The sequence below is a fragment of the Pholis gunnellus genome (genome assembly GCF_910591455.1).
Source record: "Pholis gunnellus genome assembly, chromosome: 16".
Taxonomy (NCBI): Eukaryota; Metazoa; Chordata; class Actinopteri; order Perciformes; family Pholidae; genus Pholis; species Pholis gunnellus.
Window position 1 is genome coordinate 17,899,957 of NC_136543.1, and position 23,828 is coordinate 17,923,784.

At 44.9% G+C, this 23,828-nt stretch overlaps 3 protein-coding genes across 6 annotated transcripts in view; 1 reads left to right on the forward strand and 2 right to left on the reverse strand.

Moving 5' to 3' along the window:
• Nucleotides 1-3,455, reverse strand: part of ctdp1 (CTD (carboxy-terminal domain, RNA polymerase II, polypeptide A) phosphatase, subunit 1) — a 50,831-nt gene extending 47,376 nt beyond the window's left edge. The window contains exons 1-5 of one of the 2 annotated variants that reach the window (XM_079176453.1): nucleotides 3,249-3,455; nucleotides 2,104-2,187; nucleotides 1,275-1,368; nucleotides 743-871; nucleotides 113-263 (exon numbers count right to left, since the gene is read on the reverse strand). In XM_079176453.1, coding sequence (XP_079032579.1) covers nucleotides 113-263; nucleotides 743-871; nucleotides 1,275-1,368; nucleotides 2,104-2,144 — 415 coding nt within the window. In that variant the 5' untranslated portion in view covers nucleotides 2,145-2,187; nucleotides 3,249-3,455. The remainder of the gene's footprint in view (nucleotides 1-112; nucleotides 264-742; nucleotides 872-1,274; nucleotides 1,369-2,103; nucleotides 2,188-3,248) is intronic. The other variant, XM_079176452.1, reaches the window with a different exon arrangement.
• Nucleotides 3,456-5,617: 2,162 nt separating this feature from the next.
• On the forward strand, nucleotides 5,618-12,093 carry adck5 (aarF domain containing kinase 5). 2 transcript variants are annotated; one of them, XM_079175977.1, is made up of 15 exons: nucleotides 5,618-5,737; nucleotides 6,929-7,020; nucleotides 7,102-7,251; nucleotides 7,644-7,719; nucleotides 8,050-8,250; nucleotides 8,340-8,480; nucleotides 8,657-8,770; nucleotides 8,905-9,036; nucleotides 9,131-9,214; nucleotides 9,324-9,405; nucleotides 9,898-9,976; nucleotides 10,057-10,148; nucleotides 10,230-10,482; nucleotides 11,128-11,244; nucleotides 11,326-12,093. In XM_079175977.1, the coding sequence occupies exons 1-15, from the start codon at nucleotides 5,714-5,716 to the stop codon at nucleotides 11,426-11,428; spliced, it is 1,740 nt and encodes a 579-aa protein (XP_079032103.1). In that variant the 5' UTR covers nucleotides 5,618-5,713; the 3' UTR covers nucleotides 11,429-12,093. The 2 variants fall into 2 exon arrangements, with proteins under 2 accessions (XP_079032103.1, XP_079032104.1); XM_079175978.1 differs by lacking the exons at nucleotides 5,618-5,737; nucleotides 6,929-7,020 and having other exon boundaries at nucleotides 7,214-7,251; nucleotides 8,055-8,250.
• On the reverse strand, nucleotides 12,087-23,369 carry cpsf1 (cleavage and polyadenylation specific factor 1). Of its 2 annotated transcripts, none has more exons than XM_079175974.1 (38): nucleotides 23,230-23,369; nucleotides 22,348-22,513; nucleotides 22,228-22,255; nucleotides 21,985-22,118; nucleotides 21,809-21,889; nucleotides 21,553-21,704; nucleotides 21,149-21,295; nucleotides 20,904-21,043; nucleotides 20,679-20,789; nucleotides 20,473-20,566; nucleotides 20,298-20,385; nucleotides 19,815-19,961; nucleotides 19,619-19,670; nucleotides 19,454-19,527; nucleotides 19,291-19,365; nucleotides 19,122-19,202; nucleotides 18,729-18,824; nucleotides 18,445-18,645; nucleotides 18,139-18,280; nucleotides 17,855-18,033; nucleotides 17,294-17,436; nucleotides 17,017-17,191; nucleotides 16,698-16,904; nucleotides 16,520-16,609; nucleotides 16,286-16,432; nucleotides 16,031-16,183; nucleotides 15,721-15,837; nucleotides 15,345-15,435; nucleotides 14,808-14,892; nucleotides 14,417-14,558; nucleotides 14,021-14,173; nucleotides 13,756-13,932; nucleotides 13,545-13,611; nucleotides 13,418-13,465; nucleotides 13,181-13,336; nucleotides 12,657-12,786; nucleotides 12,421-12,559; nucleotides 12,087-12,343 (listed from the first exon to the last, which is right to left on the reverse strand). In XM_079175974.1, exons 2-38 carry the CDS (start codon nucleotides 22,489-22,491, stop codon nucleotides 12,296-12,298), a joined length of 4,434 nt encoding a protein of 1,477 aa, XP_079032100.1. In that variant the 5' UTR covers nucleotides 22,492-22,513; nucleotides 23,230-23,369; the 3' UTR covers nucleotides 12,087-12,295. The 2 variants fall into 2 exon arrangements, with proteins under 2 accessions (XP_079032100.1, XP_079032101.1); XM_079175975.1 differs by having other exon boundaries at nucleotides 23,318-23,358.
• Between the last annotated feature and the right edge of the window lie 459 nt (nucleotides 23,370-23,828).

Consider the following 23,828-nt stretch of genomic DNA (forward strand, 5'->3'; position numbering starts at 1 on the left):
GGCAGTACAAGTAAAAGACCACATCGTCACATTTTCATACCAAATGAAACTGTGGATTCGTGTAACCGGCGCTGACAAAGTTCGGTAAAATGTAAAAGAAGGAGTCTATTACCGGCAATGGTGTGTGCATAAAGGCGGCTCCCGAACGTGAAGACGTGCAACTCATAGAGTTTGGCAATTTTTTCCAGGAAGGTCTTGCAGTGTGGGCGCAGTCGTGTGTGGAGCATCGGCTCTCCTCGCCCGAGCTGGAAGTGGAAAATACCCTGAAGGGAATAAAAGAAAGAGTGTTAACTATGACGCAATGCCTCAACGTCTGCTCTTAAAAGGAAGATTTTTGAATACGAACTTCGGTTAAAATAATGCTGACAGGATGAAAACTGTCAACCCAAAGTAGCTTCAAGAAATTACCACTTGATCTTGTTTATAATGCTAAATGGAGAGTGACCCAAAAAGTGTGCAGTTTACAGCATGACATTCATTTCTATTGAGGCTTTGCCACGACAGTGATGTAGCTCTTGAAACCAAAGTCTTTATGTTTTGTCATAGAGAGGGAGAGACACAAAACTATAAATATGGGGACGACGTCGACTCTCCTAGAAGGCGTTTACATTGTTGCACCCAGTTGTTCACATAAATAAATTGAACTTTATATTTTACAAAGTTAGGAGCACAAAAGTCGAGCCTGTGTGCCCTCTCCATCACAGAGAAGGCAGTGCAGAAGAGTGGCGTGACGGAGTAATACCTTATTGGACATACGCTGGCAGTGCTGTTCAGTGGTGTGGATCAGCGTCTGGTCCAGATCCACCATCAGGACCAGCTTCTTGTTCCGGTGGAGTCTCTGCTGGTCTTCTCTGCCCAGCTGTTCTGCTTGCTTTTTGGGAGTGAATGAAGATAATGAATGAGCAACCACCACACCACTGTGTTCAGGTGTTTGATGACGTATTAACTGCATATTTTAAACTTGACATCGGTACAAACTGAGACCTGAACAGACTCTCGTCCATGACTGTGTTGTTATCGTTTGTTTCAGCTGTGTTCTGAATACTGCAACAAGACTTTCCACCCTGAATTTCTTTAAATTCACCAGGAAATTTGTGAGAATTTGTTAAATTTGAGAATACAAAATTAAAGCACGATTGGAAAAACAGTCCGTATATCATTTCTTGGAAAAATATTTCAAGGATTGAGGGCACAGTGCTTCCAAAGATCTAATAATGGCATGACTATGAGATATATATACATATATATATGTGCATCTACATCACATGACTCACCTCCGAGCTGACCATCAGCTCGGGGACACTGTGCACCATGGAGACAGTTGCCGTGGAGATGGGAGTTTGCTGGTTCCCATTCGTGCCCTGCAGCCTGAGAAGAAGAAGAAGAAGAAGAAGAAGAAAGAGTGGGAGTGATTTTGTGGTTTGAGTATCTCTCAGGTCTGTGAACATATAGGGGCTTCCACAAACTATTTAGCAGCAGCTAGCACAAGTTAGCAAGTGGTTTTGGTTGATTGTTTGTCTATTAATATATAAAACACGTCATCCCTTCAGTCAAATATTTCAGTGTCATTCTCAGCATGTGTAATGTATGATGCAAACGTTCAAAAACAACATTTCCCTCACAGTCAACAGCCTACTGGCTCTCTACATCAATAAAAACAACAACAAATGCAGCTTCTCTCAGACTCTAACCGACAGCTGTACCATGTTCAGTCTTTATCTAACTGACAAGCACGGAGAGAGCAGACTAGGAGTACTTGATTTATGACCTCAGTTGTATTCACCAGAGATCACACAGAGAGAGTGTGATCTCTGGTGCCACCTGATGGTATCAAATAATACAGAAGTCACCACGAAATACTTTGGGTCAGATACAGTCAGTTAGTTAGTTTAGATGCACAGGAACATAACATCCTTAAAAAGATCAATTATTAATTAGCTCAAAATTGAATGTCAGGTGATGTGTGTGAAAATGTAAGAATTAACTTTTACATTCTTTTGGTAGGGATGTTTTTGCAATCAGGGTCATAGTGTGAGCAAAACATGTATTATCTGAACATTAAACCCGAAATTGAAAAGATATTGTGTTTTTGGATTTCCTTACTGAGTCAGGTCCTGGCCACACTCGGCACATAAACCCTTCATTACTATTGGATGGCTGCATTCTTCAATTCGGACGACGACACCTCTGAGAAAAGAAAAGAAATGTTAGTGTAAATACGTACTTTTCAATAAACCAGTAATAGTGCATTCAATAGTCCCGTCTGTTAACAGGATTCTCAGTATATTAACATTTGCTTCATAACATGCAAGGCCTTGGTGTAAATTCAGTTTATTAGATTAGATTTATCATAGATTAGCCGTGAGCCTTAAAACTAGAAGTTAACGATTTGCTTAGAGTGACAGGGAAATGTTTTTACTTTGAGAACAAGCTGTAAATCAAGTCAACTAATAATGTCCAAATTTACAATAATGAAGAGCTTGGTGCACATTTGCTTTGCTTTGTGATTAAGACACCACAGACAGGCACTTTTGACACTGTTTTCATATTACTATACATATTATACACTATTATTATTATACTATACAAGCAGCAGGGACTTTCACAGCCAGGAGTAGAAGTTTACAAGGGGCACCTGAAGGCACCACTTCTTTTACACAGGCGTAACACCAAAAGTTTTGAATCAAGAGATGTAAAATGTTAACTGATATTAGATGAATGTTTAAAAAGGAGCTTCTAAATAGTACATATGCTGGTATTCAGTTCAAACTCAGTGGGACAGCAGCTGCCTCGCGCCAGTTCTCTCTACCTGTCAAACTACCCCTCGCGAGGGACGGTTGCGTCAAGGCAAACAAAGCTTCACGTGATTACGCCTTCAAAATAAAAGCATATAAATATTTTGGCTGTAGGCGTGATTGTAAGTTTATCGGACTGACAATTAAGACCGCATGTAATGTTTGCTTACAGCTGGTTTCCATGCCCACTATAACTGCAACGACTAGAAATGTGCAGAGACAAACTATCTAAAAACAACAGTAATTTATTTTGAAAGTTTTGGCCAAACGTTTGCTTGTTTATGTTGACTGACTTGATACGAGCAGATGTGAGTGTTGGTACTGCTAGCAAACAAGCTAACGTTACTTAGCACGCGTAGCAATGTTAGCTCGTTAGCTAGCTAGCGTCACACTACAGGTGGAGTCACTACAGCAGACATGTTGGACCTGCAGCCGTTCCACAAACTGACTCACCCGGGGGGTATGACTTGCCCAAGTTGACAACATAGCTCCTTGACTACTCCAGCACGGTCCGACTTCACCTTTCTCTCTGGCAGCCTGGCCGCCTGTGCCCCCTTCTTCTTCTCCTCCGGGGGTATGGGAGCGCAGAGAGCGAGCACGGAGTCCAGGTTCACAAGAGACCCGGGTTTGACTTTCCACTCCAGGAGCCGCAGAGGGAGAGCCCCCTTCGGCCAGCAGATATCTGCTACCTGCACCGTGGGGCCCTCCGCTCCTCCTCCACCACCTCCACCACCACCACCACCAGAATCTGCAGGAGGATCCTCCATCTGTTCTGCACTCTCCAAAGAATATATCCCTATAGTTTTCCAGCAACGGTCCCACTTAAAACGTATCCAATGCCCCGTGTATCATTTAAAACCTGCAAACCGTGAGCATTGAGGATAATTTAAAACTAAAACGTGCTGTCGATTTTAAACACAGTCGCCTTCCAGTCAGCTACGTTCGCTCTTCCCGCCCGTAAACAGGAAAAGCGCAACACTGCAGCGACACTACGGGTCGCTACAGCTTCCGGTAGACCATGCAACCAAATTTCCGCATTTTTCAAAATAAAACACCCAAATCAAAAGCAAGCGTTTTGTGGTTTATTGAAACGTTTTAAGAACTAAAATGTATATATGTCTGTAGTTATTTTGAGTGTTTATTTGTGGGTATTGTATTGCCCGCATATCTGTTTCTTTTTTGTGTAAGTGAACAATGTTACAACCTTTCTTTTGAAGGCCAATCTACGTTTCCGGTTAATTCTGGCTAAATGTTGCTATTGACAGAAAGAGGGACAACAAAACAACAACATTACAAAAAACTATTATAAAGATACATCCCAACAAGATCTATTAAAAATGACAAAAATCCACTCAAGCCATCGTAGCTCTTTACTTGTTTTGTCTTTATTTTCAATACACTTTGAGATGAGAACTTTTGAACCCACAGAGACCTATAACTACCTGATTTAACATAAATATAATAATACTAAACCTGTCTCTTGTCACTATCAGCTTTCAGTTATTTTCCTGTTATTGAAAAATATCATACTGTACAGGTTGCTTTAACTACATCACAGTCTTGTAATTATTAATTGTTCTTGTGTCCTATATGCTACTTTCAGTGATTAACTTATTAGGGTGAAGTCTGGGCATATGGAGGAGATGTAGGAGACTTAATGAATATCAATAAGAGGACACAAGGGCAGTCTTTGAACTAATCCGTATAATCGTATCGTAGCGGTCCCTCCTACCAGAGAGTCCAACATCAAGATGACTATCTGCCCTGCATGTCCACACAGGTCCACGCGCGATATTTAACAAACTTCACCAAACATTTGTTGTGCTCCTTCAAACAGACAGAGGCAATCATTTGGCCAGGGAATACCCAGACATGAGGACATGAGGTCACAGAGACATGAGGACACAGAGGACACAGAGGACACGAGGACAAGGGGACACAGAGATATGAGGACATGAGGACACAGAGGACACGGGGACACAGGGACATGAGGACACAGAAACAGGAGGACACAGGGACATGAGGACACAGAGGACACAAGGACAAGGGGACACAGAGACATGAGGACATGACGACATGAGGACACAGGGACATGAGGACATGAGGACACAGAGGACACAAGGACAAGGGGACACAGGGACATGAGGACACAGGGACAACAGAACACATGAGGACATGGGGACAAGAGGACACAGGGACATGAGGACAAAGAGACATGAGGACACAGGGACAAAAGAACACATGAGGATATGGGGACAAGAGGACACAATGACATGAGGACAAAGAGACATGAGGACACAGGGACAAAAGAACACATGAGGATATGGGGACAAGAGGACACAATGACATGAGGGCACAGGGATACAAGTACACAAATACATGAGGACACAATGACACAGGGACAAGAGGACACAATGACATGAGGGCACAGGGATACAAGTACACAAATACATGAGGACACAATGACACAGGGACAAGAGGACACAGGGACAAGAGGACACAAGGACATAAGGACACAGGGACAAGAGGACACAAGGACACAGGGACACAAAGACATGAGGACAAGGGGACACGGAGACAAGAGGACACAAGGACATGAGGACACAGGGACAAGAGGACACAGGGACACAAGGACATGAGGACATGGGGACACAAGGACACGAGGACACAGAGACACTTTCACATTTGAGACTTGAGAGAAAATAGACCGATGAGCAAAATAAAGATGCCAATGAAGTCTAATGAACAGGATTAAAGCGAAACCGGAAGTGAGTACGGGGGAGTGCCCCCTCCCGCTCTCGCCTTTACTCTTTGGCATGCTAGCTGCCGGTTAAATATGGAGGTGGCCCCAGAAGGGAAGGGCACTTTGGAAGATAAATACTCTCTGAGAGCAGAGCTCTTTTACTATTCCAGGAACCATGGCAGGAGAGACCACCCGAGCGGTAAGTCAACGATATGTATACATGTTTTGTTTAGCTTGGTTTAATAATAGCATTAGCTAAAGTTAGCAGCTAGTTGCACAACAGCCACGTTAACTGTAACGCCAACCTAACTGTAACGTCAGCGTTACTGTAACACCAGCGTTACTGCTCACGCTCGCAACATAAATCAACAAACCGATGCAACGTGTTTAAGAGTAGAAGCTGTATCTGTTTGTTTGTGCAAAAGACACACTGGACACGTGGGTGTAGTTATTCAAAGAACTGTGTGTCAGTCTTTCGTAATATTCCGTTACTATTTGCAGCTGTGATTTAACGTATTTTAACATAAAGCAAAGATGCGCCTCTATATTAAAAAAAAAAAAAAAAAGAAAATCACAATTATCAGCTACGTTACTGGCGCACACTCTTAACGGTATAAGTGTGGGGCTCAGATGAGACGTAACCTCTCACTGTTGTGGTGACGCAAACACTCCGTGTATGAGTGACGGAGGGTTTGTTGACGTTTCAGTGTTCAGGTCCCTGAGATAAAAAACTAATCTCAACATCAATTTGTCAGCACTGGAAACATTCTGTCCCTCAGCTGTAGAACAAAAAACAAACTAAAGTATCCCGAATGGTCTTATTGGCCTTGATCTAACCCCCCTCTCCTTCCCAACACACACACACACACACACACACACACACACACACACACACACACACACACACACACACACACACGCACACACACACGCACACACACACGCACGCACGCACGCACGCACACAAATACACACCATCAGTGTATCAGATGCTTCAATCGAGCTTGATCTGTATATATGAGTCAGATCTTCAGTCACCTTTCATCTTTTTATAACCATTCCCATTCTTTGTTTTTTAATAATACAAGGGTGCAATTCAGAGTATCGGAACAATGTCACAATTTTACTCAAAAGTGAAACACTGTTGCTGCCGACATGCCCACTGGAGAATCTGCAGCTATTGCAAATGGAGTTTTCATTTCATGGTTTCATTTCTGCCCGCTCATTGTGGTTTATCATGGTGTACTTTGTACTGACACTGCCAGCAGTGAAAAACAAAAAAAAACCAACACCAGACTCAATGAGCCAGAGTTCACGTGTCCCAATTCCATTAACGGAGCACACAGTTCCATGGTTAACAATCAGACGACCGGTATGTTTTTCTCTTTAGTTACGGTTGTGTCTCCATCACATGGCTCTGCTCCGAAGACCCCCACATCCCGCCGCATCGCTCCAAAGAAATAGACCCTTCAGCTCACTAAGGTACCAAACAGCGGCCGGGCCATCGTCGCAGATCAACTTCTACCCACGGTAACGTTTCTGTTTTTCTTCCTGCGTTGTAAGGGAAGGCAAGCGCCGGGGGCTGTTATGGAAGACACTTGTTGGCGTCTCTGTCGGCGTGCCCGTGGCCGTGGGGGTCCGGTATGCTGTGTCCGAACCCAGAGACAGGAGGAGGATGAAGATTCTGATTGAAGGATTTGGTCGCTTCTGCAGGTTTGAGATGAAACCCATAAACCGGTCGTGCTTATGTTCAAAGTGAGACTACGTGGCTTTTGCAGCAGCACAGCATCCACTGTGGCTACAAGCGGATGACATCGTGTTACAGTTCTGCAGCAGTCATCACTTGAAATGACTCTGTGACGTCAGCAATCCTACTTAAAGTTAGCTAAGATTAGCCACACATAAGCTACTAGACCTTATGACCTTTACATTTGTAGGAGGAGGAACATGCTTCTTCTTTCAAAAGTTACATAGTCTCACTTTAATTCTGGTCGCTTTCTCCTTATTTATTGGAGATGTTGCCACATGTGACATTATGAGCCATTCACATTCTGGTTCATGTCACCTTGAAGTCCCATCGACCCTCTTCGTCTGTATGTCCTCAGATGTCTCTCTGTGGGACTCGTGATCTCTGTGGATTACTGGTGGACCACTAACATGGCTCTACGCGGCCAAGATGAGGTAAGTTCTCAAATACAGAAATAGGATCCGTCTGAGCAGGTGATCCCCCCCAAAGAAAAAAACAGTCACGGCAATAATCACTTGCACTCCTCAGTGGTTTCTGAGGTATCACAATACAGAACACAGATGAAGGCTTAGAGAGGAAGATGACGGGCGTCTACGAGGTCGCGTAACACATCCTCCACTCATATCTGTCCACGGGGGAAAAAATGCCACACAAACAATACACTTAGTAAATATGAAATTGGTTTCATCGTGGGTTGTTGGTCACAGATTTACTTGCATTCATTGTGTGGAGAGTCCTGTCTTACCGCTGTCCTCCCCTGCTAGAGCAGCCCATCCTGCCTGGCAATGATGTCGGCCTGCCACCAACGGGCAGCCGAGTGGATGGTGGAAGGAGCCCTGAGCAACGGAGGAATATACATCAAACTCGGCCAAGGTCTGTGTTCCTTCAACCACCTGCTGCCCCCCGAGTACATCCGCACCCTGCAAATACTGGAAGACAAGGCCTTGAACCGGAGGTACAAAGAGGTGAGAACTGCAGCGCTAACAAAGACACGTGGTTCAGTGAAAGAACAAAAGGGACGGCCTGAAATGTCTCAGCATTGTGTCTGCTCCAGGTGGACGCTCTCTTCCAGGAAGACTTCAACAAAACCCCGAAGCAGCTTTTTAAAGAGTTCGACTATGAGCCCATCGCTGCTGCCAGCTTGGCCCAGGTTCATAAGGCGGAGCTGTTTGACGGGACGCCCGTCGCCGTGAAGGTGAGCGCCGAGTTACTCTCAGGCACAGACGGTAAAACGGTCACATGGAAGAGCACAGAGTGCAGAATCAGACCATTCTGATCGAGTAACGCTACGCGCTTTAGCATCCAACGTCTCCCATCTTGCTATTTTTGGGAGGTGGACAATCCAAACTGTTTTTATTCTGTTGCCCACAGGTGCAGTACATTGACCTCAGGGATCGGTTTGACGGCGATATCAGAACATTGGAGATCCTGCTGGATGTCGTGAAGTTCATGCACCCCAGCTTTGGATTCCGATGGGTTCTTAAGGTCAGAAAACGGTTCTATTTCCTGCTTAACCATATTTAAATATATATATATATATATATATATATATATATATATATATATATATATATATATATATAATATATCGGTTATTGATTCTATTCTACTTCATCTAGGACTTGAAGGGGACGTTGGGTCAAGAGCTGGATTTTGAGAACGAGGCCAAGAATTCTGAGAGGTGCGCGGAGGAGCTGAAACACTTCAGTTTTGTTGTCGTACCCAAAGTGTTCTGGGAGCAAACCAGTAAGGTGAGGTCATCATCAGTGGTAGAAAAATAACTGGATGTCCAACCTTTCCTTTGGCTAAACCTTTTTCTCCTTTTTTTTCCTCTCCAATTCAAAGAGAGTGATGACGGCAGAGTTCTGCGACGGCTGCAAAATCAACGACGTGGAAGAACTTAAAAGACAAGGGTTGAGTTTGAAAGACGTGAGTCGATGCACTCGACACGGCAGCTGATGTCCAGAGTGGAGTGTTACAGTTGAAAGGCCATCTTTTAAAAAAAAAAAAAACGCCTCATCAAATGTTTGCTTTGCAGGCCGCAGATAAGCTGATCCGAACATTTGCTGAGCAAATATTCTACACCGGTTTCATCCACGCCGACCCGCACCCGGGAAACGGTGAGTTCACCGAGCACACGTTGGACCACGACAGAGAAGATCATTACTCGTATTCAGCAGCAACAACAACAACAACAACAACAACAACAACAACTAGTGCTTTTGTGTTTCTGTCAGTCTTGTATGAACTGCAACACCTCTGGGTCAATCTCTGACTGAACCACAGAGGCAGGCTTTTATTGGAGAAGTAAGCTAGAAGAGAACAGGCGATATCGGATTAGCTAATATTAGCTTATTGCTCATCAGTAGCGGTGTATATAGGTCGGTGAATACATAATTACAGAAATCCTAAAAATATGTTCAAAGGTAATTAAGAAACTGCTTTTCTATAGTTTATCCACCAGAGAGCACTGACGAGATAACTGTTCAACTGTGAAAAATCCTGCTCAGTTCAAATCTGTCACAATAACTTCACACTGATTTAAGGGGATCCTCATCAGAAGTGTGTGTCTGTGTGTGTGTGTGTGTGTCTGATGAATTCTTTGTTTGCAGTTCTAGTGAGAAGAGGTCCTGACAACAAGGCACAGTTGGTCCTCTTGGACCACGGCTTGTACGAACACCTCAGCCAGCGGTAAGATCGGTCTGCTTCGTATGACGACCTGAGAATATTTAGCCTCTAACTCTAACTCTTAACTCTTTCTATACCTTTAGTGACCGAGTGGCCCTCTGTAAACTGTGGCGGTCCGTAGTCCTGAGAGACGAGGCAGCAATGGAGGAGCACTCCAAAGCACTTGGTGTCAAAGGTGAGCGCACGTCTGTTTGGCTATTAAAATCTAGTTACTCATAAAACATGAATTACATTTGGTATCTAACTTGCTGTGCAGAGTACTTCCTCTTCTGCGAGATGCTGCTGCAGCGGCCCATCAACATGCGTGAGCTGGGTCTGTCCAACATCCTGAGCCGAGAGGAGACGTCCTACATGCGCGAGATGGCCAGCGAGCGCTTCGACAGCATCATGCGCGTGCTGAAGTCGATGCCCCGGCCCATGCTGCTCGTGTTCCGGAACATCAACACGGTCCGAAGCATCAACATCAGCCTGGGAGCGCCGGTGGACCGCTACTTTGTCATGGCCAAGAGGTCAGTGTCGATTTAAAATCACAATCTTCATCGGCATGCAATGCATCTTGGGATATGTTGGGCCGCGAATGATCCATCAGCTGTGCCTATGTGGGAGAAGAAGGCTGCATTTGGAGGAGTCTTTGAAATGGGACAGCCGCTGGATTGGGACACAGCTAATGGTGACTTTTCTACATGTTGACGTTTTCAACTTGTAGGACTCGGTGTCCTTTTGGGATGGCATTGTGACCTTCTTAAAGAAAACAAAGTTAGCCATTTAAGTTGCACTCTGTGTCCTTTTTAACAGGCCCTTTGACTTCTGTTGTTTGCTGAGTAAGTGTTTCCGCTGAGTAAGTGTTGCCAATGTTATCGGTGTTCTAAACACACCAAGCAGCTTCCAACAGTTAATGACTTATAGGCCAACAAAATAAAGCTAGCAGCATTTATCCAGCGTGGAGAAACTAAATATAGACCGTCATGTTCAGACATGAAGCAAACTAACAAACCATAGCTTTTTTTTATTTTTGTTTTAAACCCAGGCTGCAGCCCTGCAGATAAAGACTGACAGCTGATTGGACTCCAAGCCCCTTAACTTGCATTGTTTTATGCTCGGTAATGGTTGTGTTGCTGAGTGTCTCAAGCGTCTTGGTCCCTATTGTCTTCTAGTGCGGTGCGAGGCTGGGGGAACATCCAGGCAGCGAGGACGGGGGTGCTGCCCAGGCTCTGGGTCTTCCGCTGGGTGAGGACGACATGGGAGGGCCTCAAGTTCGAACTGGCTTTAAGGTAAAGACTCGTTTTAGTTTAGTCAATGATGAAGTTCGTGATTGTGAGCCGCCAGATGTGAACGATGTGACTCCGTTACAGGTGGGAGATGGCAGCGATGAGTCTGACGCGCTCCTTCCTGGGCCTGCTGTCCTACGTCGGTCTCGTATCTCTGGACGCAGACGTGTACGAGTACCTGAGGTAGTGCGCAGATGTCTCGCCGCGAAGGAACAGAGAAAAAGGGAACTATTCCAAGCCCAAGTTGATCCAACAGCAAGGAGCTATTTCCACTACTGCAGCAGCTCTAAACGCTGCTAGTAATGGCAGATTCAACACCAAATCAGCCGGGACTCTGGTGTCAGACATGACTCCTTTTAGAACGGGTGAGACTGGACTGAAGACCCAGACCCACTCCAGTGAGGCCTCCCAGAGGCCAGAACTTTACAGCCTATCGTAAGGCTTTGAAATCAATCATATTTTTGCTTTTCTTTAAATTTAGTTTTTGTGTAATCATAGCAATTGAAACACTTAAAACTGCAGATTATGTTTAAAGAAATACTCAGCAGTCGATTGTATTATAATAAATATTTCGGTGCTCAAAGTGTGGGAAACTGCAGCTTTGATGACAGCAATACAGATTCTAGGTTCATCATGGTCTGTGTTGGACTAACCGTTTCTGTTCTGTGTTACACGGATGGAAGCTTCGCTGTTGGTGGTTTGGCTTCATTTCTTCTGAGTCCACTCAGTCCAGTGCCAGCTAACAAATGTTGTTAAATTATTTTAACAATGTAAATAACATGTTCTACCTCCTTCTTTAAGGCATCAGTCTTTATGGCTTCCTGCTCAATAAACACACACAAGCCTTGTGTAAATTACTTTCACAGTACTGTTTTTCTTTAATTTTTTTTATACAAAATATCCTAAGAAAACATGGCTGCCCTCTTTTTTTTTTTTTTTTTCGTCCAACAAGTAAGAAAAACAAATCAGGTTTGCACAAAGATGGCCGTAACAAAACGTTTTTTCCATTCAATATAAAACGGCGTTCAGCGTACGAGGCGTAGGAATGTGAGTCTCAGAAATGAGCCGTTACTCTGTCGACCTCCAGAAGGTCATCCAGGATCTAGGGAGGAAGGAGACGAGAAGGAGAGTTAGAACAAGAGAAGCGACCTCACTGACATCCCGTTAGTGCACACTCACGATGTCTTGAGTGGTGCCGATCTTCTTGGCCAGCTCGCTGCGCTCCATCGCACTGAGGTACAGGTACTTGTTGAGGAGTTCTCCGTCCAGGATGTTTCTCACAGCGTTCTGCAGCGTTCGTCTGTCGCTCTGCAGCATTCTGGAAGATACAAAAGGTTCATCACACAGCTCAACCCAACTCCCTTTGCATCCCTGTAACCCGAAACACTGAGTGGTTTCTAAAGCGTGACGAGCACCTGAAGGCTTTTGGGTTGAGACCAGCGTGATGAGGCAGCATGGAGTTCAGAGCATTTTGCAACATCAGCAGACGGCGATACGTCTTCTCCTGCATGGGGAGGAGCAGCCCGACTCCTCCGTCCAGGGTCGCTGTGGGAACACATAAAAAAAACAAGGTTTAGTCCACATTTTTATACTTGGATTTTAATCCTATAATGTTAACGTGACAGTAAAGCTGAATGGAGCAGTAGTAGTGCTTTCTTTATTATCTATTTAGATACTTTTTATGTATTTTTGTAAATTAGATCCATCAATGCCTGAAAAGTCTACGAAAAAACAATTTATTTTCCCTCTTTAAGTTTATATTTGCAACTTTTTAGTATTTTTTTATATATTCACGAGTCTGTCAGCGTCGCTAGATTTAACACCAGTGACACTCAGATTTACGTCCAATCATAGAAGTCGCCTGATCTGTTTTCCGTCAGAGACTCGCTGGCTGACTGATTCTAATCCTTCCGTTGGCTCTGACATTGTGGCCACTTACCGAACCATGTGATGTGCTTGTTGTCATAGGTCAGAGCCTTCTTGCTGCCGGTGTCCAGGGCGCCTCTGCACGGCATCCGCCAGAAGGTGTTGATGTTGGCTCCGGCGTTGAAGTCGGCTCGCCTCAGCAGGCGCATTCCTCCAAAGCTCTCTTTAGCTGCAACCACAGAGCGCTCATCACACGACTGGATGTGAACGAAAAACCGAAATACTTTTGCACATTGTCAACATTGCATACCTTCAGGTAAATACATGTACACGCTGAGGTTCTTGTCTCGATCGGAAACTATAAGGAAAAGAAAAGGCTCATGAGAACACGGGAACTTTTAATTGAATTTGCTTCATGAGGGCGTTACAAACATTACCCAATAATCCGAGCTGGTTGTTGTCCACGATGAACTCGATGCTGTAAACCTCCAGGGGCTTCGCGTCCTGTGGCCAAAAAGAAAAGACAAACTGTTAAATCCCGTCAAAGGCAGCTTCAGTCCCTCTTCCAGAGACACCCCATCAATACTCACTGGTACCTCTGAATCAATGATCTTTGCTACATCAGACACCGAGGAAAGTATTTCTCACCCTGCTGACGAGCGACAGCGTCTTGCTCTCCTGCTGGTAGCGGAGCAGCGAGACGCTCTTCATCAGATCGGCAGCCAGGATGAAGTTCTTGATGCTGAACATCTGGTGGATGTACAGCTGGGTGTCGATGAAGGCCATGCCCGTCAGGTCGTTGTCCTTCAGGACCCACAGGAAGATCTGCAGGAACACGGAGGAGCTTAAAACCTTCACATTTACATGTTATATGATTCCAGCTGTGTGAACTCCTGAAGTTGTGATGTGAGACCTTCTGTCCGATGGCCGACACCAGGTAGCCATGGCAGTGACACAGAGCCGTCACCGGCCCCTTCTGCTCCTTCTCATACAGCACTTTGAACTTGTTCTTGGTGAGCGGCTGGCCGGGCTCTGGCACCACTTCAATCACATCCAGGATCACGATCTGAACAAAGGAAATCAAAACAAGAAGCCGTCAGCAGATGTTTTCATTCCTCCTCTTCCTCACATGAACCACGACGCCGCACTCAGAAGAGCTGTGCCGCCCCAAAGACCATTTCCAGTCGGTGAGAACGTGTCCTGTTGTGTGCTACACGTGTCCCGACCCCTATGAGGCTTTATTTTGATCACCATGTGGGTTATAGCGAGAAGGACTTTTTTTTTGGTGGTAAAGGTGTGAGCTGCTCACCCGGCCCCTGCAGGTGACCTCCTCCCCCTGCATCAGGCAGGTCCCGGCGGCGACGTAGCCCTTGAGCCCGGACACGGTCTCCTGACTCCTCAGAGCCACCGTCTTCATGCAGGTCACGTGTTCCCACTCATCCAGGTCGTACCTGGTGAGAGCCGGAGAGAGAAGGCACATTCACACAGCTGTTCAGTGTTTACTACTTCGGTGCTCCTGTCTGATAATTACAGATTATACATTCCGTCATTGCCACAGATTTGTTGACCTCATGCTGCACGCCCCCCTTTTCTTTTGTTACATGCAGACCAGACATTTCCATCTGAACCTCACTGAGAATAAATAAATTGTCTACATTAGTCTTTGCGAACTGCTAAACCTCTAAGAGAACTTCTTTTACCGCGTGTTGGGAATGGTCTCCCAGCTGACTGGAGAGATGAGCTGGATGGAGAACTTCTCCTGCTGAGGGTTAATGTAACGGTCATCTGCAGTGACAACAGGAGAAACAACAGTAATGGATCCACATGTTTGTGTTAAGGAGGAAAATAAACAGCCGAGTCACAATCTCAGTAAACATCAGTAGCGGCTACAGGAGGCTGACTGAGATTCAAAGAGTGTGAAAAGCAGTCAGCGATCACTGAAGTCATTTACAAATAGTTCAACGAGTTGGCTAAAAGAAGTGGCTATAAATGAGTAGTAGCTCAAAATAATTGATACACAGTTGAAATATTTAGCTATAATGATAAATAAAGAGATGAAATAAAGGCTATAAGAAATTGAATATGTGGAAACTGTTGAACTAAAATGAAGACTGACTGCAGGAGTTATTTCTCATCTCCAATGTTTTATTCTATTTTGGGAATATGTGATAATCGTGACATGAAGTTTTCATATTGTTCTGTGTGTGTGTGTGTGTGTGTGTGTGTTCATGTCTGACCTCGATCTATGGTTTCAAACTCCTTCTCCTCTCCCGTCATCCTGGGGATGCGTGTGCAGGTCTCCTTCACACTGGTGCATATCGCGTACACCTAAGAGGGAACAAAGCCAGAAAGTTCACATCAAAGACTAATCCCCTCAAAGTCACCCTCATTGATTTTATTTTCCCTCTCGCAGTAAGAAGAAGACTTTAAGGCCAGAGGGCTTTCATCTCAAACTTTTCAAAGCGGCTCGATCAATACGTTTTTATTTTGCACGACGTTATGCGAGCGGAGGTGTGAGAGTCTGGGGAATGTGTTTCAGCTTGAATCTGTGTCATGTCGCCGCTTCGTGTCGCTGCCTGCGGTGCTGTGTGGGCACAGTGAGAGGAGCCTTGCCTTGGATTCCACGTGGTAGGAGACGTAGTGGACGGTGCACCTCAGCGGGATCTTCCTGACCGGCCAAGGAGCATCGTAGGACAGATAGGTGGGCAGGACACTGATCCTCAGCTCGCCCTGCAGGAAGGAAGACACACACACACACACACACGCACTGAAAATGTTTCTAGAAACTAGATGAAAGAATAATAAAACTGTTTTGCAGAAAAAAAGTGTTTCACTGTCTCTAGATTCCCTTCATAGTGGAGTTGACAGAAGAGAACTCTACAAACAGCTACACTATTAAAGTGAGAGTGCGTCCTCTGTGTACCTGTTTGTTGAAGTAGAGGAAACCTTTGGGGCAGTTGATGTTATGGAATGGTGAGAAGGACTCGATGGAGCCATCGATGGTCATGGGGTGAAGCCTGATGGCCCCACGAGAGGTGACCAGCATCCAGTGGGGAGACGGACCACAGATGAACACCTGTGAAAACCAGGAAATGTTTTATGTGGTTAATCACAAGAGCACGTGACGGGATGCAACGCTTCACAACAACGTGAAGCTCTAAAAGAATGGCTTCCTCACCCCCGAGTATCCAGAGATGTCTTCAAAGTATCTGAATCTGGCAATCCGACTTTTCACAGCTGCACTCTCCTCGGCGGCACCGCTGTCTGCCTTCTTATCTTTCTTCACCTTGGATTTCTTTTCTCTGAAGTTGATGTTGTGGGGCACCTGTGCGTGGTGCGAGCGGCACAGTTAAGATTCACCTCATTCATATTTCACTCGTGTCGATTCGTCGTCATCGGTCTCGGCTCTTACCTTTTTGAAGCGCACTTTCAGGTTGTTCTGTGGCTGCTGTTGGTCGTACGGGAACGCTTCGTAGATCAGAAGCTCCTGTTCCACGTGGACCTAGAACATGAGGACACTTCTTGTTGAACCCTGTTTTCATTCCATGGTATGTTTGTATTCTTATGGAGTGAAACACACAAACGCTCACCAGTAAATAGGGTCTGCTGTAGTTGTAGCCGAGTGAAACCAAAGACACTTCTTTGACTAGTGGGATCTCTCCTTGGCGCGTTACTTCTTCTTTTTTACCCTCCCCCTGTGCTGCTGACTGGCCAGACGAGCTGTCCACCAGCACCCTCTGACCAACCGGGAAGTTCTTCACCAGGAACACCAAGCGCCAGTCTGGGAGCTGGTAAATCTGTCAAAACAAAATACAAAGACCGTGGGGGAAAAAGGAAGTCTAAACAGCAGCATTAACGTCCGGACTAATACAGTGTTTGTATTCCTGTGGTGTAACATACACCCCGTACCTCCATGACACCATTCTCCCTGATGATGATGCACCAGTGGCTGGGCTCCGATTTGCTCGAGCTTCCGTCAAAAAGCCCTTGAGCCCCGTAGCTGCGGCCCATTTCATCCCGTCCATGCGCTGCGCTGGCGTTTGAGTCTCCGTACAGCATTTCCTCCTCATCGTCCACTGTGTTACTACATACACACACACACATATATATAACGTGCATCGATCCATGGATAAATAGGACGTATAGCGACTGGTTGGATGTTTCAGCTTGGAGGCGACGCTCTTACCTGAGGTCATGGATGACGGTCTCTGCTTCAGACTGATTGCTGATGACGGCGTCCTCTTTGACGAAGGAGCTGCTCACTTTGTTTTCTGTGGTGAACATCCCGCTCACGTCTCGGTAAGCACACAGCGCGATCACGCGTGATTGCTGTTGATTGGGAGGCGGTTTTAAACATGTTAATGAGTGTTTCATGACTGTAGTTTCTAAATGATGGAGTGTAATACTGCTGTGCATTTGCATGTTGCTCAGAAGTGAACCGAGTGATACTAGTGAAACTGCAGCACCAGAGACTTTAGCACATAGACTGAGTATAAAGTATCAGAGGCCCATCCAAACATCTGCCTGAGCAAGTCACATGACTACAGCTTGTTAGTGTGAGCCACTTAGCTGCTACGTTAGCGCCCACGGTAGCAGTTTGGCTAGAAAGAAACAACAACTAAGCATTATATCTGTTTGGCCCAGCTCCCATCCGCTAACATGGAAGGAACGGGATTTATGCTCTACCCCAACAGCTGCAGTCTGTCCACCAGGGTGTGTATTTGACTGATGAGGAGGATTTACTCACAGTGGGGATCTGTGGTTTCTGCAGGGCCAGGCGGTGAGTCTTCCCCATGTATGTGTCGGTCTTCAGTGCAAACATGGTGACAACCCCGTCTGCAGTCATGATGACCACGAAAGGGTCCGCCACGGAGCAATGCACTATGGGAGAGCCCAAGTCCACAGGGATGAAGTGGAGCTGTGTCACTGAAAGCACAATTGACAGAGAATGTGTCAGTGAAAACAGGATTTAGTTTACTACTTTACACCAGTTTGCTACTGCAACAACCTAACGTTCTTATCCTTTGTTACCTCCTTCCAGTAGCCGGATACCCATGGGGGAGACTTGAATGATGTACTTGTTGTCTCCGATGTTTCCAGCAAACACAGTCGGTCCTTGGGTAGCAAAGCCACTGGTGTCCAGCTCCATGATCTCCTGACCTGTCTGGAGGATCTGCACAAAAACACATCGAGTTACATAAGCTATCATCCAAATTGCATAATAAATAGGTTTTGTTTTCCCCGTAACATCTTATTTCTATTGAAAACGTATATCTCTGCATCTGTTCAAAAGAAAATGGCTGGACATTAAGACGTGTAATGACGTGTGTTTCTCACCATGGTCGAATCCTCTCTGCTCAGAATGAGAAAGCCGTGCTTCTTCGTATCATCCTCCAGAGGAGGCTCTGTCTTCTCCTCCTCCTCTTTCTCCTCTTTCTCCTCCTCATCCTCCTTCTCTTCCTTGTCCTTTTCTCCCTCTTCACCATCCTCGCCGGTCTCGGTCTCTGCCCCGTCCTCGGATCCGTCGCTTTTTGCTGCCTGAGAGAGGAGCAAGAAACATCTTACTGTAACAGAACATAAACATTGAAAACGTGCGGCTGTTCAGCAGAAAAGAAACGTACTTTTTTGTCTTCCTTGACTTCATTTGAGATGACCGTCCACATGTCGTGGCAACCCGGCAGCTCAAACGTAGTGACTACCTGGGGTCGGATGCTCCTCTGAGAACAGAATGGAAGTAAGCAGCAGATGTAAGCAGATAGTATACGGTATCCATACACACACACACACACACACACACACACACACACACATATACATATATATATATATATATATATATACATATACCACACATGCTGGTGCTATGAATCCCAAAAGCATTTAAGAGCTGTGATCTGATCTGAGACTCCACTGTAGCACCATCACTGGACCTGAGGCAGTAACATCCATCGTGCTTACACCTGACCAGGTGCACATGCTTTGAAACAACACATGACATCAGGGGGAGAACTTACCTGGAGTACAGACAGCGCACCGTTCTTGCCGTAGCCAGAGCACACCACGACCTCCAGGTCAGGCTCCGGGTTGTTCTGGAACTGTAATATGAACATCCGAGTCAGAAACCACTAAACACGAAACACATCTACCAATGAGGAACGCTAGAAAGTGTTTTGATGTGCATACCTCTTCAGACAAGAATGCAGGTTCACCCATGGAGGCATTTGCACAAGGTCCAATGTTGAGTATGCTATCACACACCTGCATGTACACAGATAATCAATCATCCTCCACACAGACAAGCTTTTATAGAAAAAGCAATTTAAGCTTTTATTTTTCCCCTTTTTACCTCAAAGGAGTATGTGGCCAGCTGGGTGCCTGACTGGGCCTCACTTCCGTACACTTCAATCTCATCCACCTCATCTGACAAAACACAGAAGTTCAGTGAAACACAGATTTTCAGACACACACATATATATTTCTGGCACAAATGAAAAATCTATTTGGAACATACCCGTCCAGTTGGTGGAAGATTCTACTCTCTTCTTTTTGCTTGGTGGTTCTTCCTGGAAATTATCAGCGGTGATTTAGTTTATAGACGAGACGACACCGAAGTAGCTGCAGCTACACAAACATAACTCAAGTGAAAAGAAAGATGGCATTTCAACGATACTTTATGACAAAAGGCTTTGTCAAACTCACAAACGTACCGGTTTATCTTGATCCTTCTCTTCTCTTTCCAGGTCATCGTTGCCCTCCTCCGGTGGCGTCTCCTGAAGTTTCTCCGTGTACTTCAGGAGCAGCGAGTTGCCGAGGCGGGAACCCAGGAAAATGTAGCCGGGCTCCATGGTCACCATCTGGAGGAGGCGAGCCGGGAGCGTGAAATATCAGTTTCTATTCTAAATCCCCTGAAGACTGACAGACTAAGAGATATTCAGGATTTACTTCACACCCTAAAAGGTCAGCCAGAGATAAGAAACTACCTGCGGGTTTTGGGTAAAGTCTGAAGTTATTCTGTGGCATTTGGCAGCTTTAATCTTTAAAGTGCTGGTCTTAGTTTTCCAAACCCTGTCAGTCAAACCATAATCCCTCCAGCCTTTTGTGTTGTGTTTGTCCACAGAAACATAAAAGACTATTTGTTTAAGATACTTCCTGTCTCAGACCACTGTGGAAGAGTTACGGGCAGAACTTACGCAGGTTGTCAGGACGCTAGCAGCAGCTTTGTCAAAGTGGAAAGCCCGGACACTTCTCATGCCGTCGGTTATGAGGGTCAACACGTAACTGCAAGACGACAACAGTCAGTCAGTGAAGAATCGTCAACTGACACCATTGTTTATGTTCATTCTTGTGGCGATTACAATGACTCACATTTCTCCTCCTTTCAAAGAGATGACCATCTTGTCGTAGGCAATAAAGTCAGACTGGGAGCAGTCTAGTGAGATCTTCACTTCATCCTGTACACCTGGGAAACCAACACACGTCATCCAGGGATGAGCTTCACAGAGTATCAAGTGATATGCAACGTAACGAGGCCAGATATCAAGAGTCACAAGTATACGTGTGGTAATGCTTACGCAGAGGGAACGCTGTGGTCCCATTCGTCTGAGAGTTGAGAGAAACTCCATATGGTGGAACGCTCTGGTTCAGATACAGCAATGAATTCACAGCAAACACCACCACACCACCTGGGAAAGATTTGATATGTGAGCAAAGACGCTACAACGCCAACACTAGAGTGTACACTTAAGTGACCACACTATTCATAAACAGTGACAAAAGAGAGAATTCCCTGAGCTCACCGATTGGCTTGGGAACAGGCATGACCTGCGTACAGTCAAAAGGCAGATTACTGAGGGACCAGATGACAGGATGCACCTTCTGCATTATGTTGAGGGAGATGGCAACGATGCTACAAGTGTCCTGGCGCACAGCCACGCGCCTGGCAGAATCAAAACAAAACATGGCCATATTTATAGCAAACAGCAACTGGTTGAGTAAAACAACATAAAAGTGGTGGTTAAAGCTGATAACGTGGTGGACTGACCCGGGCCATGTCTGGTTGGGCTCAAACAGGATGAGCAACGTGGGCTCGTAGTAGCCGTGGAGGAACTTCATGTCGACGATGTTGAGCAGCTTCTCGTCCAGCTCGCGGACGTCAATTATGTAGCTGGGTAGGAAGCTGGATTTAGGTCTGTAGATGAGATACAAAGACAGAAGTGCTCGCAGTTAGACCATTACACATACACGTGTGTAGTAATAATTAAAACAATATCCATTCATGTCAGATATGGTTAGATAACTACGGTCTGTGTAAACTTTAACAGCAGCAAGATTACGGTGGACTTTTTTTAATCAAATAGCAGTTTATGTTTAGGTTTTGTGACACAAGGGCCAACCAGACTCTAGAAGACATTCATGAGCAGAATGTATAGTGGACAGCAGGCGTACCCTTCTCCAACTCCACCCTCCTGTTCATCAGTCAGAGTGTCCTTCCTGAATGGCAGCACCACGAGCTGGGTGCCATAAACGAGCATTACAGCACAGCGATTCTCTGGATCTACACGGACAATGGGAATATGTACATTCTGTACAAAACCATCCTGAAAGTGTAAAAAAAAAAGAGTTGAAAATTAGCTTAACAATTAGTTCACTTGTGTATGTCAACATTAACTCCAATTTAGACAGATAATGCTGCCGCACATACTCTGAGCTCTGGCTCCTCAAAGTAATGGAGGGACAGAGTCTTGAGGTCGTGTGTGCCGGGGTCGTACTCCACTACAGACAACTGGTAAGGGAACAAACACAACCACAATTAACTCAAACACAACTTTAAGCAGTTTTAAAATGTTGTTGGGCAGTGCGCTGCTTCGACAATGATACCTTGGCATCTTTGAAACTGAGAAGGAGAGCGTCTCTGTTGGCTCCCACAAGCTGCACACTGGCCATGGACATAATATTGCCGAAGAGAGAAAAGGATGCCACCTGCTCCAGCTTCTCCTTACGAGATTTAGAATCTGTAGGAGGAGGAGGAGAGAATGCCGTTGGACCAAAAATGCACTCATTTAAGTTGATATCATGAATTCACAGTAAAATGTGTACTTTGAGTGTGACGTCTACACATACCTGAAGACTTGTCAGCCTTCGACGTGCTCTGAAATGACGACATAGATGTTACACACATCACAAAAAGCTGTTAATGCTTGTATTTAAAAACGTGGCACAATGAAACAGACTTATAGTTACCTCCACATCGTGAATAATCCTGTAGACGTAAAGTTGAGATGTCCCAGCAACAACTAAATTCTTCTCCTTGCTGGATATAAAGTTGCAGTAGACGGAGAACTCCACTGCAGTGGGTGTGTGTGCTTGTCTGTACACAGCATACATCCTGAAAGGATTACCTCAGCATCTGACAGGTGAGAACAGGCATGTTAAGATCTCTTAACATCACTTTTGAGAGCCCCTGTCCAATAAATAAACCCATATTTACAATATAAACCCAACATTTGTGCTCCAACCCTCCAAATGAAACTGGCTAGCAGCGTGAAACAATGGCTGATACTGATATTTTGCTTTAAATGACCTACATGCAAAATGTAATATTACACGCCCCCATCAATAAAGTAGTGCTTTATTTTGTAGTCAATGCATGGTTGTAATTTACGTTATCGTCCCTCTGAGACTGCATATATATCTACATTTAATGGTTTTATCTGGGGTTATTTAACACAGTACTTCTATATGAATCCATACCATTAATGTGAAGATTTGCTCCCATCATAAACAAACGCTAGGTAGCGAATAATTAACAAAAAGGAAGCGCTAAGTTTTGGCAGCTAGCTTAGATAATTAGCTTCCCCTGATAGCTAACGTCTATTTAATGACGCATGCTAGTAGCGTTAGCCCATTCAGCCATGCTGTTACTTGTTGTGACCAGCGTGCCTCCACCAAGTTATCCTTTGATAACGAATGTAACGTAAAATTCGTTAGCTATGTTAGCAACGCGCGAATGTTTCCCATTTCTAGCTAGAATATTAGCTAGCATAGCACAGCGCGTGCACCTGACAATATTTTTTTTTTGGCATGTTTTTTTTTGCAAATCGTGAATCAAACTAGTCAACGTACCTATATCAAACACGTTATAAGATTCTGAAGCTTTATTGTCCCTTCTTCTGTTAACATTTAGGGTGTCATAGTTTGTGGGTTTACTAACTTAAGCTAGCTTGTCCAAGAGCCAGGTACGCTAGCCGTTAGTTGGATGGTTGGGTCAGTTAGTTGTCGTTATGGTGTCGCAGTCTTCTTCATCCCTTTCATTTCCGGCAGACTAGCTGCTCCGAGGTGTACTGCTGCTCCCTACAGTTCAGGCGCTGAACTCCATCAGTTGATGATTGCCCATTTTAAAGAAAGGGAATCGATATTAATTTCTTCCAATATCTTTAAAATAAGAAGGCGACATTAGGATAGTCTCAGGTCACACAAATTATTGGCATGTTTTTAGTAAAATGTAGTTTAATCTCTGGTTGTTTGCTGCAATTTAGCAAAAGGAAAAAAACATACAGAAATTACTCTTTAAATGATACATTTCACTGTCTCTTCTGTTACAATCCTTTTAAGAATCAGTTACAATTCTACATATAGAAAACAATTAACAGGGTGATGCAAATTAATACAAAGTAAGTATAAAGAATTATATATATGGACATCTAGTGATTAATTAAAATGTT